This window comes from Daucus carota, chromosome 8, assembly GCF_001625215.2.
Source record: "Daucus carota subsp. sativus chromosome 8, DH1 v3.0, whole genome shotgun sequence".
Lineage (NCBI taxonomy): Eukaryota > Viridiplantae > Streptophyta > Magnoliopsida > Apiales > Apiaceae > Daucus > Daucus carota.
The window spans coordinates 11,444,378-11,467,388 of NC_030388.2; the positions used below are offsets into that span (position 1 = coordinate 11,444,378).

Consider the following 23,011-nt stretch of genomic DNA (forward strand, 5'->3'; position numbering starts at 1 on the left):
AATATTTTCGAAAATACGGTTTGCAACTGTTACAACCATATTTGCAACTGATCAACCAAAATCAAAAAAAGATTTGCAATTATTGCAATCATATTTGTAACTAATCAACCAAAATCGACCACAAATGTAATTTGAAAATTTAATAGTTTGAAATCAGATTTAGTTACGTAATTTGTTGCATAACAAGTTGCCGCCCTTGAACACCAAAACAAATACAGTAGATATGATCCAATTATTTAAATCATTTATCAAAACAAACAATTCAACCACTCCATGACTGACTGTAACTAACACTATGTCGAAGTCGAAAACACAAATTCAATTCAAATCGGCATCATTTACACATACAAGTGCATACAAGTGCGTGTATGCGAAATCATTACCTTCGGATCGGATAAATTAGTGCAAAGTTCGCGGAGTGAAAGTGCAGAAGAGCTTGTTTGGCTAGAGAGAGAGGCGACTTCTCCGGCTGTGAGTGAAGATGAAGGAGGCATCTTCTCCGGCGGTGAGTGAAGATGAAGAAAATTGTTCAATGTATGTGTGTGCATTGGAACAGAGGTTTGTTTGACTAGTAGAGAGCTTGTATCTTTTACTTTTTGACTAGAATAACTAGAATCAAGTGACATTAACCTATAAATTATCTTTCAACATACAAATGCACAAGCACGGACAGACACTGATTATCAAAATACACACACATACCCATCTTCAACCAAACCATCACTAAACACATCTTTATTAATATCATCAAATATCAAAATAATATAAACAATATAAACCATACGAATTATCGGAGGTTAAAACGTGAAGAAAGTAGTTTACAACTCTCTCAGTTCAATACTCAAACACTAAGACTGTTATTAGTTAAAGTAGTGAGATAAATAAAAAGCGAAGAAGGGTTACTTTTCTATTGAGTTTTAGATTCCAGAGTCACCTCATTATTCTCTAGAGGTTATCATCAACACAAAGAATTGAATCAAACACCTGAAAATACAAAATCATAATAGGAATCAGATTCAATAAACATTCGATTACAAAAAATATATACAATAAGGTGTAAATATATTGAAATTACGAGACTCTGCACAGTAAAATAAGAAAGAGAAAGAGAAAGAGAATGAAAGTAAAAAGGTAAGATTTGAATTCAAATTAATGAAATAAATGGGGGAAGATTGAGTAAGAAATGGAGAAATAGATAGAATTTGAATTTCAAAACAGTGAAACAAATTGGGAAGAAGATTTTGTAAGAAGCACCGAATGATGCATAAAATACTCAAAACAAAGAACAAAATGGGGTGAAGCTTTTTTTTTTGGAGGGGGGCAGTTTAGGAGAAAAATAAGAAAATTAAATTTGAATTCAAAGCAAAATGTGCATCTGATGATAACCTGCTAAATGAATCATCCGGTGGTTTGTAAGACAACATGATCGAGAGTGACAAAATTTTGTAATTTCAGTGCCCATGAGGGGTAATTCTAGTAAAAAGAACTCATATTTGCTATCAACATTTATCTATTTATAGATAAGTATGATTTTTAATTTTATGTATCTTAATTGAATTAAAAATATTAGGAATATAATATATTCTCTCTCAAATTAGGGTTTTGAGAGTCGACTCCCAAAACTAACCGTCACTTCTCCATTCTTCACATTCATCCTCTTCATCCACCAAATCCTTTTCGCTCTCCCATCTTGTCCACTATTTATCAGTTTTTTGTTTTTCAATAAAATCAAGTGTTGCTTAAACCTCGAAGATTCCAATCGAGTTTTATTCTCGGATCTGTTTCGAATTTGAGCTTGGGCTTGATTGTTTTCAGAATAAATCAGATCTTTTGAAATCAATGGTCCGATTGTGTTTTTCTGTCTCGCCTTTTGGCGTGTGTTAATTTAGTACCCAATTTTTGGGTGATTCTGCGTTGTTATATTTGTGGTTATGTTTTTCTGTGTTATCAATGAGAATTTGGGATGGAGTTTTGGGAGATCTGGCTTATCGCATCATTAATACTTTCGGCATGTCTATAGCTACCTCCCGGCATGTAGATAGCTGGGTATGCTTGGAACGGTGGCGATCGCATGTGTTCACCTTTAGTTGTTCATTAGTCGAGGACTCTTGTTCCTCATTGATTAGTTTTTCCGCAACAGCCATGGAACTATTGTGAAGGTCAATTGTGAAGCTACCATTTTCGGGATTGATGTAGGCTGGATTACTCGAGAAGCCTTTGTATTCATTTTCAGTTTCAAGAATCCTTGGATTCAGTGTGTTAAGCAGTCTTGAAACAATGCGCCTATTTGTTCGTTTCATTGTTTATCAACCTGATTGCATTGTCAGTTGGGGATTTGTCCCGACTAGACTTGTTTTAATTTAATGAAATGAATTTGCATTTTGTCAAAAAAATAAAATATTAGGAATATAATATTGTTTATTAAATTGATAATTATAGACTATGAAATTTCAAAATTATGGAAGCTGGGGACTGGGGTGGTTAATCTTAACTGAACAAAATTGGTTTATGAGTACTAGGAAAGCAAGAAGGGGAGAAAACAGAAAAAACAGGCAAGTGAGCTGACCGCGCTACTTTCGTGATCTTGTCCTAAAAACCTTCTTCTTTCTTGCAACTCTTCCTCTGCTCCCTAAAATTAGGCTGTCCTGTTCTCACTTCAAATTAATTATGGCCATTAATCATCTCACTAATCTCACTCTACCCACCGGAGATTTTTCCGACCACCCATCTACTCCCATCCACGGTGGTCAACGCCGGACGCCCAGAAATCGTCATTTCAATTCTTCTCGGATTTTCAATTATCATAATAACAGTAACAAGTTTCGGGTGATGATGATGAAGAAGAAATTAGATCGGTTTCGGTTTTTCAGATTAAAGAATGTTGTAACTGTTTTGTTGATGGGTTTGTTTTTTCTAGTTAATTGGTGGATACTTATCCGGATTCAAGATTCGGGTCGGGTTGCTCAGGCTCTTAAGTTGAGCTCCCTCAAGCCTAACTTAACTACATTGTCCATTCCGGTATGCCCCATATTGCTTCTTTAACTAAATTGTTTTTTGGTGATATGTTTGAGTTGTTTTTGTGAGTAATATGGGTGTTTATTCATTGGGGATTTTGTTTGTTTTTCATTAGATTGTCGCAAACAGAAATTGGTTGTATATATTAAGCGATGAGTAGATATTATATTGATATTCTTAAGTGATGTGACTTGAGTTTATATTTGAATCACTTTCTTCCATGTCCTAAAGTCTGCAATCAGTAAAATAAATTGTGGAGAAATATATGTACTCTTCAAGACCTCCTTCACTCCTCGAGGTGTTACATCTTTAACTTATTCTGTGTGGGGATTACCTAACCCGGTAGGTCCTTGAGCAGAGCCCACGTTAGCCCTTGGACGAAAGATTTGGAAACAAAGCAATTAGGTGCCGACTTTTTAATTTTATACTTCTCGAGAAGTGTATTGCGACAGGAAGTGCTGCCTCTGCAAATAGCATATGCATTGGTTCTAAGTAGCTAAAAAAAAAACTGCGCAGAAGAGTTCGTCCCAGTTTTACATGCATAGTGATTCTACTTGAAATTTTGATTTATATACCCTTAAATATCTTTACACATCAATACATCATCAACAAATGTGATGTCAGGTTGTCGCAATAAGTTTCAATACAACTGTTATATTAAGAGTATGATACATACTAAAACCGAGTGTCGAATTTTCTAATCTTCTTATATAAAAGTAGCCAAATATGGTAAAATGTACATCTTAATACCTTCATCATCTCCTTTTACATGTTTGCGAATTCATCTCACTGGAATATGTAACCCAAAATTATACTGAAAGAATAGTGAATCGGTAAACAACACTCCACTTTACAAGCGAGTCTATGTCTATGTGTGTGTTTGTGTGTCACAGACAGACATGGGAACATATTTGAATCTGATGTTAGTGGTTTTACAAATAGACTTAAGCTGAAGAGTTATTGTTAGTTGATGGTTGCACTCTATATATTGCACATTGTATTTGGTTCTAAAATTTTTGGCAAAAATTCCCATTCATTAACATTAACATCATTCAATTTCTTTACATTTAACATAAAAATAAGTTTAGCTACAGTAATTTTGTGGGGGCTAAGTTAACTTTTACAATTTTTTGTATGTCTAAAAATTATTATTACTATCATTATTATTATTATTTTAAGTTCAGGGCCATCCACACCATTCTGATGCTTTTGCTATGCTGTCAGCACAGGATAAAGGGTTAAAAAATTAAGACTTGTACAAGTTGATCCAAAACATAAAAACTTGCATATCAGTTTTTGAGCTTGGCTACAAATGCTGACTTATAATTCTTATAGTTTCAACAGATGTCCATACTGAGAATATTCACATGTTGTTAACACTTAAAACTATATCCATGCTTTTGGAACATGTGAGATATTGCGACCACATTTATGCTGACAAGACAGTCTGTCGGTTGATATTTGGCTGAAAAAGAATATGCCACCATTTTCCTTTATCTGTTGACACCTCCCTCCATCTGCCATTTGCATAATCTAATCTATAAGGTCATGTTAAGAAACAGTGACATGGGAGTTAAATCGAAGCATTTTCCTTCCTGACTGTCTTTGTATATACTGTGAGCATCAACCTACCTGAGCAATTATTAAACTTTCATAGCTATCTGCCATAAATTTTAATCGTTTTATGAACTTGGCCGGTGGACAAGTTGTAGGTGTCAGGAACTCCAGGTGGTGGATTTGTGGTATTTTTTTAAGTATTTGAGAGGTAAAAACAGCAAGGTAACAAGAGAAACAGCAAGAATAAACAGAGATGTAGAGAGATTCAGAGAGAATTAGAGCGAAACAGAGCTTAGAGAGATATAATAGGGTTAGAAACCCTAGAGAGAGGTTAACACTTAACAGAATCAGTTACAGAGAGAGAAGAGAATTGGTGTAATCATTCCATTTCATATGTTCAATAATGAGAAATACAACTAGTAGATCTATATATATAATCTCACAGACTAGTAACTACTTATAATAAAAGACACAAATGCCCCAGCTACACTACTATTAGTAAGTACTGTTAATAAGATAGGCAATTCCTGATAGTAGGCCATTCCATATTATATCCTACCTATGTGTAATTGATAACCCTCTTTTACAGCCATACAAGTACCAAATTTCTGTTGACCCTGGACCAGATTTTCATCAAGTGATATAGCAGCTAAAAGCTCAGCTTAGAGCTTTTTTCACTTTTGGCTAATAGTTTTTAACTGAGCATTTTCTACAGTTCCCAAAGTTTATGAAGCCTTTTATTTGTGCACGTTTCTTTCTTCGAAGCAAATATCAGATGAAATTGCTAATCCATATTACCTTGACTTTGATACCTGTGTTTAATTTTATTGGTTGCTAACTATAAGTGTGATTCAAGTAAGAACAGTTTTTAGCTTGAGAATAATAATAGCAAATAACATAAAAAATATTCAAAAATTCCAGAATTATTGTTTCGCACTTTTTTAAGAGTGTTGAACAACTGTTCTCACGTTAAAAAATGTTTCATTTTTCATTTTCATAGAATTCAGATATAGAAAAATATCTAAAAGATATATAATTGAATTTCTTGTTCTGCACGAACAAAACCGGATCTAACATGTATAATATGCTTTTTAATTGTGCTCAGGAAGAACTGAAGAAGGTTGGTAAAGGGAAAAGACCTCAGAAGACTATCTATGCACGGCTATTGGCCAAGGCCGCTCATGCATTAGCCGAGGTAGCGAATGTTTTTGGTTCTTTTCCAATCTTAAACCTTACAAGATGAACAAAATAATGTTATATGACTAAAATGTTGATAACTGGATATGGTAACTTTCAGAGGCACTCCATAATTGAGCCTAGAGACCTGTGGGTGGAGCCCTACACCGTGGCTTCTGCATGGAAGCCTTGTTCTGAGGAACGTAATTGGAAACCCAGTGGTGATTCTCTACCCTCTAACTTGTTTAGAAACACAAAGTAAAAAATAAGATTAAAATAAAAGGTTTATAAAGATTAGACACACACACAAACACACACACATGACATATATGCATGTTCCATTACTTTGCTTCTAAGATGTACCTATCCATTACTTTATTTTGTACCAATTCATTTTCAGATGGTACTACTGGTTACATAATGATTAGTGCAAATGGTGGAATCAACCAACAACGAGTTGCTGTAAGTTTTCTGTTTCAAGTTGCTGGTTTTTAATATTTGCCAACTGCTGCAATGGTAAAAGAGAATCCTGTCAATCTCATCATCATTTTATATTACTGCAATACTGATTTTTTATTAACAACAGGTCTGCAATGCTGTTGCTGTTGCTAGATTACTTAATGCAACTCTTGTTATTCCGAAATTTCTTTACAGTAGTGTCTGGAGAGACTTAAGGTGAGGCAACTACTTCCTGATTATATATATCACTAATAGTTGTAATTTTTTAAGCACTCTGATTTTGCAGGGCTATACCTGTATCATATTATTTATTACTTAAAATTTATTAATTAAGGCGTCCATGTAGTAAACATGTTGATATTAATACTTGAAAGTTGATACCTATTTTAATTTGAAAAATGTACTAAAGAATATAATTATCAGAATTAGTTTTTCGAAATTTTGGAGTTAATATGCATACAGGAAACATCTTGTAAGTTGAATGTGATGCAATAAAAAAAATAGATAATTGTGGATTAATAGCAGAAAACCCACATGCCCTAACGCGAACCACTACCCCTAGGATTTCTCAAGTTTAAAAGAGAAGAGTTTACGGTGATTGCAAACCACAATGGAAGAGAAATATTCTCATTTCAATGATAATCAATCAAAGTCTTCTCATAATAAAATATAAAATCTCCTTGTACAAGAATAAATCCCTAAACTTATTATAGTGACCAGGTAAAATGTTTTCAATAAAGGATACTAACCCTTTTACTATTGTACTACTGTAATCTAGAATATTGTTAATAATACCCTCTGTTGTTTTCAAATTATTGACATTTGACTTTCTTACACGTACTTTTAGGAGCATCGACCACATAGTAAAAATTATTATGTTTTAAATTTTTATCATGTGAAATTGAAGTGTTAACCTTTGATTTAGGAGTGCACATTCTTCATATGTGTATATTTATATACATACTATAAATTTAACAATAAAAGTATGTTAAGTTGAAGTTGAAACTAATGTATGTGAATAGTTGCTTTAGGCCTATTATGATGATTTCAATCATGAGAAAAAGTTCAAAGTGAATAAATAAAAGTTGGTATTGTATGTTAGTACACATTACATGATGAAATTGATATCATGACGAAATTTATATCAAACAATTTCAAAGTAGATCTTTTTAGTGAAAGACCTTAAGTATAAATTATATCTACTGAGTATTTGGTAGCTCTAATCACTACAGCTGTAATCATCATATACATATAATATTATACACAATACACATATATTGTTAGTTCTTCTGATTTTGATGGGATTCTAGTTTTTATTGGTTAAAAAAAATGCACATAAGGAAATAGGTTGAAAAATGAGGGATTTAATAGTTAAATATATACTTATGTAACCCTGTTATTGCCCCCAAAGAATATTAATATATTTGATTCTTTTTTTAGATATTTTTAATTCATATGGATATATTGCGGTATCAGCTATATCTGCAATAAACAGTTCTCAAAATATAAATACCTAAATCAATTTGTTTTTTGTTGCTATATGACTTGAATCATATTTAAGGTAAGCAATGGCATCAATGTCACTAGAAAGATGATATAAATTAGCAATTCTATATTTGGACAAATATTAATAAGAAGTATATTATTAATGATTTTGCTTAGAAATTTATTAAAATAAAGATAAAATTACAAGTATTTGAGGGGCATTTTTAGTGGATTTTGCACAGGGTATCCAAATTCTTAAGAACGGCTTTGTATCTAGTATAAGTACAAGTATTATCTAATGAAGTACAATCAAATATAATCTATACAAATAAAATATATAAAATACAAGTCAATAATATAATTCCTCATGGTGCACTAGAATGTTATTTGATCAGAAGCTGTAAGAATAGACTCCATGCATTATTTTGCATGTTGTCTTGCTTTTAAATGGAAAATACTTGTAAGAAATATATATATCATCCCTGTAGAGAATCTCCTAATCAAATAAGAATGTTCTTAGCTTTCACATCATATATAGAGAAGAATCCCTAGTTTATTACCATCAGTTTTGTTTATATGGAGAAGTGACTTTTAAATTCTATAATTTCTTAGTCAATTCAGCGATATCTATCAGGAGGAGCATTTTATAAACTACTTGAAGCCTGATATCCAGATAGTAAAGGAACTTCCAGAGGAGCTCCAGTCATTGGATCTGGAGGCAGTTGGTAGTGTGGTTAGATAATAATTTTACCTGTAATTAATCGTGTTACTGAGAGTATTCTACTTATATTGATGTGAAATTTATTTTCAGGTGACGGATGCTGATGTTGTAAAAGAGGCTAAGCCTAGCTTTTTCTTGAAGTACATTCTTCCGATTTTACATGCAAATAAAGTTGTCCATTTTGTTGGATTCGGCAATCGCTTGGCGTCGGACCCAATACCATTTGAGTTGCAGGTAGGTATCTGACCATTGCATCTTAATTGAATAATATACTTGGAAGTAATAATTATACCACATGTGACTATTCATCTGTTGATGCTTTTCCTTCTCACCTTGGTCCCTAATTTAAAACTTTTATCTAGAGACTTCGATGCAGGTGTAACTTTCATGCGCTGCAATTTGTTCCTAAAATTCAAGCAGCTGGTGCTTTAATTCTTAAGAGAATGCGGAAGAATGAGACACGCTCTGGACCATTGGATAAGTATCTTGTTGGCTCATTTGCAAACTCCAAAATTGAAGGCAGAAATGCAGATTCGAGATATTTAGCCTTACACCTAAGGTTTGAAATTGATATGGTTGCTCACTCATTATGTGAGTTTGGTGGGGGTGAAGAAGAAAGGCGTGAATTAGAAGCTTATCGTCAAATCCACTTTCCTGCATTGATAGGTCTAAGGAAGACCAACAAGTATGTTATTTCTTCAGGATTTACAAGATCTTTAAAGCTTGCACTTGCATACGATCTATGTGTGCAGAAGCATACTTACAGATACATAAAAACATAGTTTAGCTCAATGGTAAAGGGCCGGTCAAATGTTCTTGTTGGCTTTATAATGGAAATGGTAGTCAGAGAACTTAATAGTGATTTCCTTCTAACCCCATTGTTATATCATATTTGTTTTGGTGTAGTAAGAGAGCTTTAAATCATGAATTTGAACTTTTTCCCGGGGAAGCAACTTCTTTACAGATGTACAACCTCCTAAAAAGAAAGGATATAATAGCAATTAAAAAAAGAATTATATGGATTTCTAAGACTAGAAATAATTATCATTATTGTTAATAGGGTAAACAATAGAAATAAATAGTTTGTGTAGGACTTTACATATGCACCAGAGCTACGAGTATTGACATTATCTTAAATGAATGGGCTTACAGTGGACGTCTCAAATGTAATACAGGTTCCCCTCCCCGGAAGAACTTCGGATAGAAGGTCTATGTCCTCTGATGCCTGAAGAAACAGTTCTTATGCTTGCAGGTCTTGGTTTTGACCGCGGAACTCGTATATTCCTGGCAGGTGCACATATATATGGAGGTAAGCCAAGGTTGGCTGTATTGACTGCACTTTTTCCAAATTTGGTGACTAAGGAGAACTTGCTATCGCCAATTGAAATTGAACCATTCCTGAATTACTCATCTCAGGTAAAATATGGCTCGGCTTTTGTATCCCCTTTCCTAAGTGTTTCGATGTAGCATATTTTGGCTACTTTATGAAGTATTTGATATCCTCCCATTATTCGTTAGTGGATTTTCATTCCAATTGTGAATCCTATTTGCAGCTAGCAGCATTGGACTTCATAGGGTGCACAGCTTCAGATGATTTTGCGATGACTGATTCTGGCAGTCAATTGTCATCCCTTGTTTCTGGTTATCGAGTATACTACGGCGGGGGAAGAATGCCAACTATACGACCAAACAAACGCAGAATTGCAGACATTTTTCTAAAGAACAACACAATAGAGTGGAAGGTTTTCGAAAATAGAGTAAGAAAAGCAGTACGACAAACTAAACGCGTCTTTTCACGGCCTACTGGAAGGAGTGTATACAGATACCCCCGTTGCCGCGAGTGCATGTGTTATTTAGCCAGGTCTGCTGTTTAACTAGCTTCCTTAACCTTTTTAAATTATATTTTTCCGCATTTACAAGTTACAACAGTTTTGTTTCATAAATTTAGATTTAGATGATGTATTTTAATGTCAAATCTTGTAATCAGTCTTCATGGCCGCTGTTAAAGAGTTTTAACTTTTTGGGGATAGGTCTGTAAAGGAAAAACCACATACTCTATATTGACTTACATTTTGCATCCCTTAGATTTTTACGAAATGCACTTGCTAGTTGCTTCACACTCAACATTTTAGCTACAGATAGTTGTATACCGTCGGTCCCCTGGTGTATCAATAAACATCAATCCAGCCCAAACAAGTGTTCAACGAGGCTCACTTGGGGACAAACAAATTTGTTTATGTTCTGGGACTAGTGAGCACTCGTCAAACACTAGGGGAAAATCAAAATTCTTATCCTAGACTTGTGATCTATTGATGATCATTTTATATTTTTTTGACAAATATGGCTTATAACTTTACAAATGAGTATCTGTTCTAAAATATTCTCGGGGTGAGCTAGGGTTGAATCCAAGACTTGGTGCAGTTGATGATCACTTGGGGGCAACATATTGGTCAAGTTCTAGGCTCATAATCCATCGACACACACATGAGGATAACAAATATATATGTCCATCCTGGACTAGTAACGTATCACTTCTTCAATGAAGTGACAGGTCTGAAGTCACTTGAAAGCAGAGGATATATCAGGCCGGATATACACTTCATGGCGAAGCTACTGTGGTCCAATTGAGACGAGGGGGTGGTGATTTACTGTTACATACATTTAACATTTTTATATATCACAAATCGTTAGTAATATCTCACAAATGCACAATCCGCATCAAATAATTTTTTTTCTACATTTTGAGGGTTGGAAGCTCGACTTGAATCGAAAAATTCCATTTTGAGGGTTGGAAGCTCGAGTTGAATCGAAAAATTCCTTTTTAAGCAATGGTGGTTTGGCCAAACAAAATTAGCAGAAATGGCCCCAAACATCATAGAAACTAAGGGGACATGCCCAAAATAACAGATTTGAAATAAATGTCCCCAAATATTACTTAGTAACACCGGATAATCTGGTGTTCTGATTTTCAAAAGAAAATGTTGGATTGTGTTGTATTTTAGGCTAAAAAATCCTAGAAAACGCAACATGATCTAGCATTTTAGGGATAAGACGCTACATGAAATAGCGTTTAGGGGTACAAAACGCTGGATTGTGTAGTGTGTAGCGTTAAAAAGAAAACTAGACGATCTAGTGTTTTGAATTGGAAAATGATAGTCCGGGGTCATCTTCTACAAGACTGAAATTTGGGGCCGTTTTCTAACAAATTGTGATAGTCAGGGCCATCACCACAGTGTACCTCAAATCTTTGATGATTCATATGCCGGGGGACTTTGTACCGGGAGATTTCAATTGGTGAAAAGAGTCTTTGAACAATGTTGTGACTTGCAGACGAACTATCATTCATATGCAAGCAAAATCAAGTAAGATTTTTAATATATCAGATTATATAAATGGAAAAAAGTCTGTGATGTGTACACTCTTCTGTGATGTGGCTGTTCTGTTTGCATCAAGCATATTATTCAATATAAGTCCAACACCTGATCCTGTTAGGCCATTAAAACAGGCCAGACTGATATAGGAATTCTCACCACATGATTCAAGCTTCCTGTAAGAACAATCTCACCAAAGCTATAGTCATCCAGTACTTTTGTGACATTGAGTTTGAATACTAAATCTTGGACACCTTCTGGAGATACCGTAAACCAAGGTGGAATTATTTCAACCATCACTCCTTCAGGTGGGACTACTCCCACCAGATACGATTCTGGTTTGCCTGAAACGTTCTGTACTCTCCTTCGTACTACTCGTGCACCTGCTAACGCTGATATTGTCACTGATGGAATGTTGAGATCAGACGGATTGTCAAAAGAGTGGATGCTGCAGGATCCACCCGTGGCTGTCTGTACTGTTTCTGGATCCGTGTTTGGCAAGGAGCACAAGAAACTCATGTAATCTTCGTATTCTGCACTTCATTACCAACTTTGTTCTAACAATCTGATTTCATTAGTATTGAGGATCAAATTGATGGTATCGTTTCAATTACCTGAAGGAAAGACTAGGCCCGGATCAACAGCATGGGGTGGACTGACGAAGCCAGCGCCAAAATCAAATGGGGTGGATGGATAGAGTCTATAAAGATCTGAGCCTTCTGCCATTATAGCTTCTCCTTGATTATCATGCCTAACTGCAGTAGTTGACATTGCGGAGGCAATCATCGAAGGAGTCCATAGAGGATAATGCTGTTTGAGTAATGCAGCTATACCGGCTATATGAGGTGTTGCCATGCTTGTACCAGAGAGGAGGGCAAAATTAGAACCTGAAACCGATTCATGGTCATACAAAAGCGTGCATTAGTTCATGAGGTAAAATGTGGAAAAGACGCTTATTTTTCAGCTCTATAGACGTACCCGAAAGAATGGGATCAAGAACACTCATTGGACTCCAAGCTGCCCATATTTGGTGTCCTGGTGCTAATATGTCTGGCTTAAGGACGTCCGTTGGGTTTCTTTTAATGTCGATGAAATCAGGCCCTCTTGAAGAGAATCTGCTAACAACTGGTGATCGTCCTTTATAAGATGCTGTTCTTCCCTCGCTTATAGCAGCTCTGCCACAGAATTTGGTCACAATTCCTCTCTTCTCTCTATGAGTTTGTTGTTCATAGTACTTGAGTATTATCTGTGACCAACATAATATGTGGCTTACAAGTTCCCAAAGAATATTGTGTTTAGAGAAAACTAAATTACTTTTATACCTCTGAATCGTTGGTTCTAGGGATCATGATGCCTGGAACTGAAAATGGAATAGGTTCTGCTATGAAATCACCTAAAGTTGAATTTGCAATAAAGGCAAAACCCGCGAAGCCTAAGTTTCTTGCTGTGTCAATAATAGCGGTGATGGATGAAGTTCCGTCCAAGAAGCCTGTCGAAAATGAGCAGATAACAATACTTCCTTTTACTAAATTGAAATCTAGTGCCTCTGCATATTGGCATTCATCTATATAAGCTGTTGTCCTTGGGAATGTCCCATTTGCTTTAACCGCATCTTTGGCCATTACAAGCTTATACTGTAAATCTCCATGCACGAAGCTCGGTCCTAAATGCATAATCTGATCAGCTACATACTTGAATGATGATACTAGAAATGAAATAGGAACTAAGGGCATCTGGCATCTCCAAAACACATTTGATACCTGATAATCCAACACCTGTGATTATCTGACCATTTCCAAGAATCAGAGTACAGGAGTAGCTTCTGTCTGTGGTAGAAGCTGCCACACCAACTGCCCACGGGCTGTAGGAGACGACAGAGTACTGGTCTGGACCATGATTTCCAGCTGCTTGAACCACGAAAACTCCAGCCTTCCGCGCAGATAACATGAAAATCTCAAACACGCTTAAGAATGTAAGTGTATCGTCTGGAGGTTCATCTGGTCCAATGGACAGTGTCAAGATATCAACTCCATCCATTGTTGCCTGCAGTTATTTGTTAGTTGTTAAAGATATATTCTCAAGTTCTTTTTTCATTGCAAGTATTAGTTTTGGCAGCAAACTTAAAAGCTTTGAAATTGGGGGGCAAATAACAATTTGAATCCAGTAGCATTGTGATGAGCTCAAAAGAATTAAAGTAATTCAATTTTGAGCTGATTATTAAGTTCAAGACAAGAGAGTGAAGGTGGGTTGTTACTTGATCAATTGCTGCTACTAGGTCTGTTAAAGTTCCCAAGCTTGGATATATAGCCTTGTACACAGCAATACTGTGAAGCAAATTCATTAGTGAGGGATAATATAATGTCAGGACCTGTTAACCAACAAACAGCCTTCTGGCCGTTGGATGAATATCCAGCGACCATGATTATAACAAAAGTTTAATAATGACCTCACCCAGCAGTTAAAAAGCGCTGGACAGGCCACTGGATAATCATCCAACGGGATGAAAAGTGAGTGTTAGTTAAGGGGTCCCTGGCATATGTATGTCAGGGACCAGGACCCTATACAGAGAGACATTGTTTGATTGAAACACATTTGGGGACGAGTAGTGATGTATTACCGGGCACGTGGCGCCATCCCACTAGCTCTTCCATAGTTATATCCATTGACAACTACTGGAACTCCATAATTACCAGCTGCAGTTGATGCCACATGACTGAACAATTTGATGCCAAACTTTACCATTGTCATTAAATTTTTAATGTTTACCATTGGAATTAGTTTTGGCATAAATTTTTAATGTTTGTGATTTTTACCTGCCATGTCCAACAACATCAAAGGGTGAAAGCAAGTCTACAGAGGCATTGAAAGTTGGATCTGTTTGAGCTCCAGCTGAGAAATACCTCGCGGAAACTATCTTCCCATTGCATGACATTGTAGGGAACTTGGGACCACCCTCACAGGCACCAGAGAAATGGGAAATATTTGAGGTGAACGGATTTAATGGATCATAAGCAAAGCTAGGGTGGAACGGATTGATTCCAGTGTCGATGAAGCCAATCACAATACCTTCCCCTGCATTTTTCTCTCCACCTTTTTGTGCCCAAACTCCTTCTGGTAAGCCTAACAACTGAGGAGTGTAACTTGTCATTAGTTTGGTTCCTCTGTCTTTCTCTATCAACTTCACTCCATGAGCCTTTTTCAACTTCTTGGCCTGAAATTGAATACTTGGTTCGTAATAGACAATAAAAAACAAATTAATTCATTGAAAAAAGTATCTCAAAATGACTTCTGGTTTTAAGTCAGTTTCTGGCTTATTTCTGATTTAAAGCTGGCTTCTGACTTATTACACAACCAGACATTTTTCAACTTAAAGTTAAAAACAGCTTTAAGTCCCGGCTTAAAGCATGGACAAACAGCCTCTAAGTAACATGGTAATCTGATAGTACTGAACTACTGATGTCCCGGTAATTTTTAGTATATGATGATGATTTACAAGTTGGCAGGAGAAGCTAAGGCCTTGGATAACATGAAACGAAGGAGATAACCTGAGAAGCTGAAGTATGAACAGCAAATCCATTGACAATGTGCTTAAAACTGTAAACCTTGCTATAACTTCCCGTGTCGAGAGTGGTGGCAAGAAGTTTCTCATGAGTTTTCACCAACTTCTCTGCATGAGCCTCTGAAACCTTACTGCAGGCCAGATGGTAGATAAAAAAGATGAAAAACAAGTAGAATTTCTGCACTCTAGTAGCATATATCTTTGTATATTCCTCCTTACCTATACGAACCACGCGATTGCTGAAATGCAACTGGTTCACCTTCCACTAAAACCAAATAAATATCTCGGTCTTCTGCTACACATCCAAGTAGAAGAAATGTAAACAGAATAAGAACCCTAGTAAAGGGAAAAGATGGTAAAATGGTAATCTTCATTACTAGTGAAAGGTGTAAAACTGAGTGGAATCTAGGGTTGATAAACGAGGGAAGAAGCCATGCAGATAAGAGGTGAAGTTGCAACAAGGCATTGTTAGTGTGATTAAAGCTGACAAATTTGGCTTAAAAAAGGGGAAGACAGTTTCTCCTTTGAAACAGATAGTTGCCTTTTCTCGTCATCTTTTGCCTGAAGAAGCACGCATTTTTTATTTTAGGAAATATTACATACATGATCGAGCAGTGGATACATGTACTCTGAATGTCCTCGCCTCGCTGATGTTTCATGTTACTCCCTAAAGTTTTAAGGAAAACAAAATTCGAGCATGATTGGATAAGCCAAGTGGTTGTCCGAGACACCCGGATTCGACTCTGACTCATTCCGATAACTATTTGAACCGATACTCAAAGTCTAGATTCTCGGGTAATATAATTGTGTTGCTTTGAAGTCCGGCTTAAAATCACATTATTAGTATTCTGTAAAAGTCTTCAACCTTAATTTCTGAGTTACAAAGTCAAATCTGAAATTTTATAGATAGTAAATTATTTTGAGTGGCTTACATGAAATTATTCTAAAAGATTATGATAATTTATTATTATATTAATAATAAGTTGTAAATATAGGCCAGTTTATACGAATAAAAAAAATTCAAACTAATTTCCATTTATGAATAAATTATCATATATAAATAATAATTGAGAAATTTTCTTCAATCAAGACTCAAGAGAAGTGGCCAAGTCCTTAAAACCGTTTACTCAAATATACTCCCTCCATCTCCGGTTTTGATTATTAACTAGCCTTTAACCCGTGTTTCGCACTAGAGATATTCAAAAAATCCGAAATCTGAAATCCGATCTGATTCGATCTGGAAAAAAATCTGAAAAATCCGATCCGAAAAAAACCCGGTCTGGCCCGGCCCGGCCCGAGGGCCTAAAACAGGCCTAATATTTTAAAAAAACCCGAATAAAATCCGGATTTTTGAAAAATCCGGGCTTTTTATAACTAAACCGGGCCTAGTATTTTTGGAAAAGCCCGGCCCGGCCCGACCCGAATTTTGAAAAAGCCCGGCCCGATCTGGTTTGAAAAAAATCCGGATTTTTTTGGCCCGGTCTGGATCTGGCCCGAACAGATCTTTTGTGCATCTCTACTTCGCACGGGCGGGTATATAGTTCGTAATTTATTATTTATAATTTAAATTTTAACATCATTTTATTAGTATTTTAGTATTAATAGATTGAATTTTAGGTTAAATTATATTATTCAACTGACTGACTATATATATATATATATATATATATATATAATTTGAATTTAGTACACGTGGGTTTAAAATAAAAAAATAAAAAAATTCAAATCTTTTTCAAAACATAGGCGATCGTGTAATACCTTTGAAAGATTCAGTAATCAATCGAATTTCAAACGTAATTTTGTAATCTTGATTTTTTTGACAACAATAACTTTTAAGATTAGAGTTAGAAAGAGTTATGTAATGGTTCGTGTTTATATTGAAATAGAACACGTTAGAGTTAAAAAGAATTATATGAAAGTTCTTGTTAAAAAAGATATTAAAAATTGTATATTTATAATTTTATTTATAACATCACTATAATTTTTTTAATGAAATATTATATGATAATGTATTTTTACGAGTGTTTTTAGTATTTGAAACTATTTAACAATACAATACTAATAGACTCCACATTTGTAAACTTATAGTACCAAAAGGAGAGTATCAAACCAAAAAATATAACTAAAACTTGAATTACAAATTATACCTATGTTGGCTTATCATAGTATAGTATAGATTAGGGGTCAATTTGACCAAATTTTGACCATTAATTAAAAAAAATTATTAATTATTTTAAAAATCTAAAAAACGGATATTAAAGAGAATTAGATATACTTTCTAATAAAATAATTTTTTAAATCTTTTTAAATTGGATAGTATGTGTAATTTGTGGTTAAAATTTAATCATCTGACTTTTCAATAATAAAAACAAGACACATAATATGAGATGTGGGAAGTAATTTGGTAGCCTAAATAAGTTTTTTATTTAGAAATGAAATAATTCATCAATTTGGAAATTCAGGAGAAAAACATCTCCAACAAAAAAGTAAACAGTTGTGGCAATTAACCATACATGGTAATTTTGCTATCAAATGAGCCGTCATGTTTGATTGTCTTTTAACATGACACATAGATAAATCTGATCGGTTTTTAAATTTCTCCTTACTTTTTTTAAGTGTCCGTTTGGGAGTGCGGTTAAAAATTGCTGTGCGGTCAGAAAAAATGCTGGTAAAAAAAGTGCTGTTGTAGAAATCAGATAACTGTTTGGTAATTTTTTTGATATTTGCTTATTTTAAGTTATAATATAAAAAAAAAATATTTTTTGTGGTGAGGTTTGATAATGAAATTTGTAACAGCTTCCTGCAAAAGCTGAAAGCAGCTTTTTCCAAAAGTATGGGAGGACCTGCTTTTTGTAAAAACAGCTTTACAGCTAAAAGCTGCTGTTCAGAAAAGCTGCTGTAAGATTTACCAAACAGTTTTTCACCTTCTTTTCAGCAAAAAGCTGCTGTTGCTATATACAATAGCAACCCCAAACAGTACCTAAGACATGTCCACCCTCAACTTGATATGTCTGTTTTTCCAGCAAAGTACACTCTCCATCCGTCTCACAGTACAAAAGTCTCTTTTGGAAAAGAAATTTGTCCCCTTTTAATTTTCAATACAAATATATTGACACTATTCCGAAATTATTCTTTTTCAAAATTGTATAACAATTAATGAAGGTTGAATAAGAGTTTACATTCATGCATTTACTAGAGGTACAAGTGACAAAATATTATCTAATTAATGTTTTCTTAATATGCGTAATTTTTTAAAAGAGACTTTAATTGTGGGACGGAGGGAGTACTACCAATTCAGAATCATATTTAACAGCCACTTGACTCAGACTAGGAGTGACAATATTGGACCGACCCAACAACCTAACACGAATTCGACCCGTAAAAAAAAAATTCAGGTTGGAGTTTTTCGGGTTTAGGTCGAATTCGGGTTGACCCAAAATCTATAATATCCCGAGTTTTTAGCCTTATTTATTAATTGTTGAAATTTAAATTTTTTAAATTAAAGTCTGAAATATATTAGTTATTTATTCGCTTTTACAAGTTAATTCATATGCGTCTAGGAATAGTGCTAGTGTCCAAGTCAAATTGTGCAAAGAATAGTTATTGATAAGGATTGTTAGTTATTTGATAATATTTCTAGAACCTTCCTTTTAGTAGGTTAGGCATATCTAAATAACCCTATAAATTCAAGGTATCATATTGGTACGAGAGTGTACAGCCGCCGCGTTTAGTCCATAAGTCGTTGACTAGGAAGATACTGGAGGTACATATCTAGGTATTGGCTATTGCTAATTGTTTACTAGTAGTATGTATACGATTAATTTAATATATATTTTGTCACTCTTGATTTGTAGAATGTTGTGGCAAGATTAGTATCTGACTCCGTGCTTGTGAATTAAAGTTACATATTACTAGATAAAGGCACCTGTCTCGTCTCAGTACTCTGTTTTTGGTCTAACCAAGTCAAATAAAGGTAAGCTACTAGTATACTCTGCTTGTTAGTTCCTTTTTGTGTAAATATATTTATATGTTATTGTATAGACCTGATTTGGGGATTCGTTTATTTCAATACCGGTTTGTTGCCTGAATACATGATGATATATTTTGTATTAAATAATTTCTCTGTGGTTATTAGCGATTTTGCATGCTTAATATTATGATGCTTATAATAATGCAGCAATCATTATTCTTATCCTAATTATCTATTATAAGTGATTAAATCTTTATATTGCTTCAACTGTAAAATGTGATTTTGAGGTGTGTGCTATAAACTTAATTTTGATTTTTGTCTTCTTAATCTCGAAATTGTTATTTTCATAAAATTTAACATTTGTTATATTCTATATATAATTATTAATAATATTTATATATTATGCAGTGTGTCGGTATGTAGGCTCAATGTAAGTGTTGAATATTTTACTAAAGTTTATATCTAGTTCTGGTCACTTTATTTTAAGAATTTGGCCGGTACTCTGAAGCATGCATGATCCTGTGACACAGGTGAAGCCTCGGCAGGAAGGTTATTTTATGAATATGGGATCTTGTATTTCTATGTTAATTACTGAGTTTTATTAATAATTTACCTAATGACCATTATATATATATTCTTGTTATATTTTATGAGACTAATTTAGTCCCCCAAATACATGTCCTGTATGAAATATTTGGTGACCCTTATTTGTCATCCTTTTATTATTTTTCTTTATTATTACTTCTACGCACTTATAATAATTGAATTTATTTTCATGGAATTGACGTGTCAGTATGTCTCCTTAATACGTGATGTTACATTCTTTCGCTATTGAGCTGGTGGCTTCAGACCAAAGCTAGCTAATTAGAAATATTTGTTTATTGCTATTTAATATTTGGCGATCGTTATTTTATTATCGATAAATTATAAAGCTCATGCCTCTTGAATGTTTAGTTGACTGGAATTGCTTATTAGTTTTCGGATGTCCCTTTCAACTAAGCTAGTTTGATCGTATTATTTTATTAAAATTATTGTAGACGTTAGTGCATGTTATTTGATTATGAACACACTATTATTCTGTTATTTGCACCATAAGTTAAAGTCACGTATACCTCAATGCTCTGGCTTGGTTTATATAATTCAATATTTGTTAACTTATAAGAGGGTTGTAATACTGATATATTTATTATTAAAATTCATATTTTTTTAGATTTACAAAGAGATTTTTAGCGGCACACTTGATTTCAGATATTTAAAGTTAGCTTCACATTAATATCAGGTACGGATTCTATTCCTTTCTCTTTTTTTATTTAAATAATAAATATTTATTATATTTATTATTTATTATTGTGACATCCTTAAAATCTCTTTTATTGTTGCACACTACTCTTTTCATTTGGCCTCCATATATTTAAGTTATTCTTGCCTTGGCTCATAATGAATTGTTTCTCTTTGCACTATTATTGCATCATTGTACTTATTTTGTTTCTCGAGTCGGCAACTTTTGTAATTGTTTGGGCTCTTAAACTTATCCGTGTGGGTAAATCACGGACAATGTTCACATGGAGTTCGTAGTAAAGGTGAACTAGACACCAACTCGTATCGGTGATTTAAGCATACGAGCACGTTTCTGGGGTATGAGACGTGAGAAGATCATGATCGTTATTGTTTTGTGGAATGTTTTATACATTCTTTATTTCTTCTTGTGGATAACCGAAGAAGAAATCATTGTTCTGTATTTGCTCGGTGATTGGAGTTGAGCAAGTACAGTTTTGTGTAAGAGACCCATATTGTGTCATTTATTCATCATTGAGTCTTATTTATAGTTCATTGTTTATCTCGATTATTGTGACTTGAGGTACTTATTTGTACCAATCTATTGTAATCATTGTTTCGAGATTATTGATACTCTTTGCACCTACACTATTTCTATATTCGTACTGGGCATTGGCTCACTCTCGTTTGTTTTCTTTCCGCAGGTAATCAGGGGTAGCGGGGATCGTGATGAGTGACACCCACCTTTAGTTGCTTTCGTTGTTAGGGGCTATAATAAGACTTTAGAGCTTATATTTCTATTGATTTCAGACTTTGTTGGATTTATTATCATGGAGTTTCAGACTTTATTATCCATATTGACATTTTGGTTGTTAAATTATTATATTATTTCTGAATGAATTTAGAATTGTTTAATCGTTTAGCCCCATTGTAAAAGTGGGGTGTTACATTTTGGTATCAGAGCCAGGTTATGATTCTGTAGACTAGCCTTAGGGCATTTGACCTGTGAGTTTTGGGTTGACTTCGGATGGGTAGAAGTAAGATTTTATATAACTGCGATATTTACTCGATATTCACTATATATGTGTTCTCATAATAAATGTTGCAGGATGCCGCCCAGAAGAGATACCTCGAGAAATAATGCAGGAGGACAACAGATTGTGATGGACAGGGAAACTTTCTTGGACATGGTTAGGGAGGTAGCTAATCAGCAAAGGCAGAATCCTCCTGGTAATGTGCCCAATCAAGAAGGCCAGACTATGTTTGACCGTTTTATGAAGCAGCGGCCCAATGTTTTTAAGGAAGCTAAACACCCTATGGATGCTGAGGCTTGGATTGATCACATGGAGAAAATATTTCGGGTCCTAAATTGTTCTGAGGAGGAGAAAGCTCGTTTTGGTATCTACCGTCTTGAGGGGGATGCTAGTACTTGGTGGAAGTCAGTGGTGGCTTCTCATGCAGCTGGGTATGAGGACACTCTCACCTGGAATGTGTTCAAGACACATTTTGATCAGAGATATTTTCCTGCTAGTGTTCGGGAGGAGTATGCTCGTGAGTACCAGAATATTGCTCAGAAGGAGGATGAGTCTGTGGCAGATTTCCAGATTCGATTTCAGAGGTTGGCTAATTATGCTCGGTCTATTGCTGGGAACGACGCTGATAAAATTATGAAGTTCAAGTGGGCTCTAAAGACTTCAATCCGGAATCATATTATTGCCAACCGCTACACCACTATGGACAGCTTAGTTGATAGTGCCAGGGACCAAGAGCTTCATCAGGCAGATTTTCGTAAACAAAAGGACATGCAGGGTCAGAAGAGGAAGAGAGATGATGATCCGCCCAAATTCCAGAATAATGGTGCATCTTCGGGCGGATTTAGACAGAACAATCAGAGGTACAACACCCGCAGCTTTCAGCAGAAAAATGGGAATTAGGGGAATCAACAAAACAGGTCAGGCAATCAATCTGGGAGTCAGTCAGGCGGTCAAACTGGTCAGAATGGAGGAAGGTCTGCTTGTGCACACTGTGGGAAAATGCACAGTGGTGTTTGTCACTGGATTTCTAGAGCATGTTTCAATTGTGGCCGTCAAGGCCATACTATCAAGGACTGCAAGGCATCATTAAAGAAGTCTGGGGACCAGAATAATAATACCGGGAAGAATGAGCAGAAAAGTTCTGGACGCGTATTTTCTCTCACTGCAAAGGATGCGGCTAACTCTACAGGTACCATTACAGGAACACTTCCGATTGGTAATTGTGATGCTACAGTCTTATTTGACACTGGTGCTACACATTCATTTGTTTCTACATCTTACGTCAAACATCTATGCATTGCACCTACTACATTGTTGTCTGAATTTTCTGTTGCTAACCCTATGGGGTTAAATATGTCTGTGAATGTTCAATATCTTGAGTGTGTGTTT

General features: G+C 34.9%; 3 protein-coding genes across 5 annotated transcripts; 2 read left to right on the plus strand and 1 right to left on the minus strand.

Annotated features, from left to right (window-relative positions):
• The first annotated feature begins 256 nt into the window (after positions 1-256).
• Positions 257-10,490, plus strand: LOC108200116 (O-fucosyltransferase 15). 3 transcript variants are annotated; one of them, XM_064083294.1, is made up of 11 exons: positions 257-558; positions 2,021-3,018; positions 5,678-5,767; positions 5,870-5,969; positions 6,149-6,210; positions 6,335-6,423; positions 8,305-8,425; positions 8,504-8,647; positions 8,776-9,098; positions 9,589-9,829; positions 9,967-10,490. In XM_064083294.1, exons 2-11 carry the CDS (start codon positions 2,668-2,670, stop codon positions 10,285-10,287), a joined length of 1,842 nt encoding a protein of 613 aa, XP_063939364.1. In that variant the 5' UTR covers positions 257-558; positions 2,021-2,667; the 3' UTR covers positions 10,288-10,490. The 3 variants fall into 3 exon arrangements, with proteins under 3 accessions (XP_063939364.1, XP_063939365.1, XP_017223678.1); XM_064083295.1 differs by lacking the exon at positions 2,021-3,018 and having other exon boundaries at positions 259-558; XM_017368189.2 differs by lacking the exon at positions 257-558 and having other exon boundaries at positions 977-3,018.
• Positions 10,491-11,760: 1,270 nt separating this feature from the next.
• Positions 11,761-15,833, minus strand: LOC108197862 (subtilisin-like protease SBT2.4). Its single transcript, XM_017365589.2, has 10 exons — positions 15,563-15,833; positions 15,330-15,474; positions 14,598-14,995; positions 14,402-14,497; positions 14,039-14,108; positions 13,545-13,827; positions 13,107-13,447; positions 12,763-13,030; positions 12,399-12,671; positions 11,761-12,317 (listed from the first exon to the last, which is right to left on the minus strand). The coding sequence occupies exons 1-10, from the start codon at positions 15,715-15,717 to the stop codon at positions 11,902-11,904; spliced, it is 2,445 nt and encodes an 814-aa protein (XP_017221078.1). The 5' UTR covers positions 15,718-15,833; the 3' UTR covers positions 11,761-11,901.
• Positions 15,834-21,697: 5,864 nt separating this feature from the next.
• Positions 21,698-22,522, plus strand: LOC108212380 (uncharacterized). Its single transcript, XM_064083700.1, has one exon. The coding sequence runs from the start codon at positions 21,698-21,700 to the stop codon at positions 22,520-22,522; it is 825 nt and encodes a 274-aa protein (XP_063939770.1).
• Positions 22,523-23,011: the final 489 nt, after the last annotated feature.

Bases quoted from the DNA above. Each gene is read 5' to 3' on its own strand.
- LOC108200116 (XM_064083294.1), top strand. From the start codon at position 2,668: ATGGCCATTAATCATCTCACTAATCTCACTCTACCCACCGGAGATTTT. The intron at 5,768-5,869 runs GTAGCGAATGTT...GGTAACTTTCAG, and splicing joins CCGCTCATGCATTAGCCGAG to AGGCACTCCATAATTGAGCC. The intron at 8,426-8,503 runs GTTAGATAATAA...ATTTATTTTCAG, and splicing joins TGGAGGCAGTTGGTAGTGTG to GTGACGGATGCTGATGTTGT.
- LOC108197862 (XM_017365589.2), bottom strand. From the start codon at position 15,717: ATGAAGATTACCATTTTACCATCTTTTCCCTTTACTAGGGTTCTTATT. The intron at 14,498-14,597 runs GTAAAAATCACA...CAAATTGTTCAG, and splicing joins GATGTTGTTGGACATGGCAG to TCATGTGGCATCAACTGCAG. The intron at 13,031-13,106 runs GTATAAAAGTAA...TGTTGGTCACAG, and splicing joins CTAGAACCAACGATTCAGAG to ATAATACTCAAGTACTATGA.
- LOC108212380 (XM_064083700.1), top strand. From the start codon at position 21,698: ATGCCGCCCAGAAGAGATACCTCGAGAAATAATGCAGGAGGACAACAG.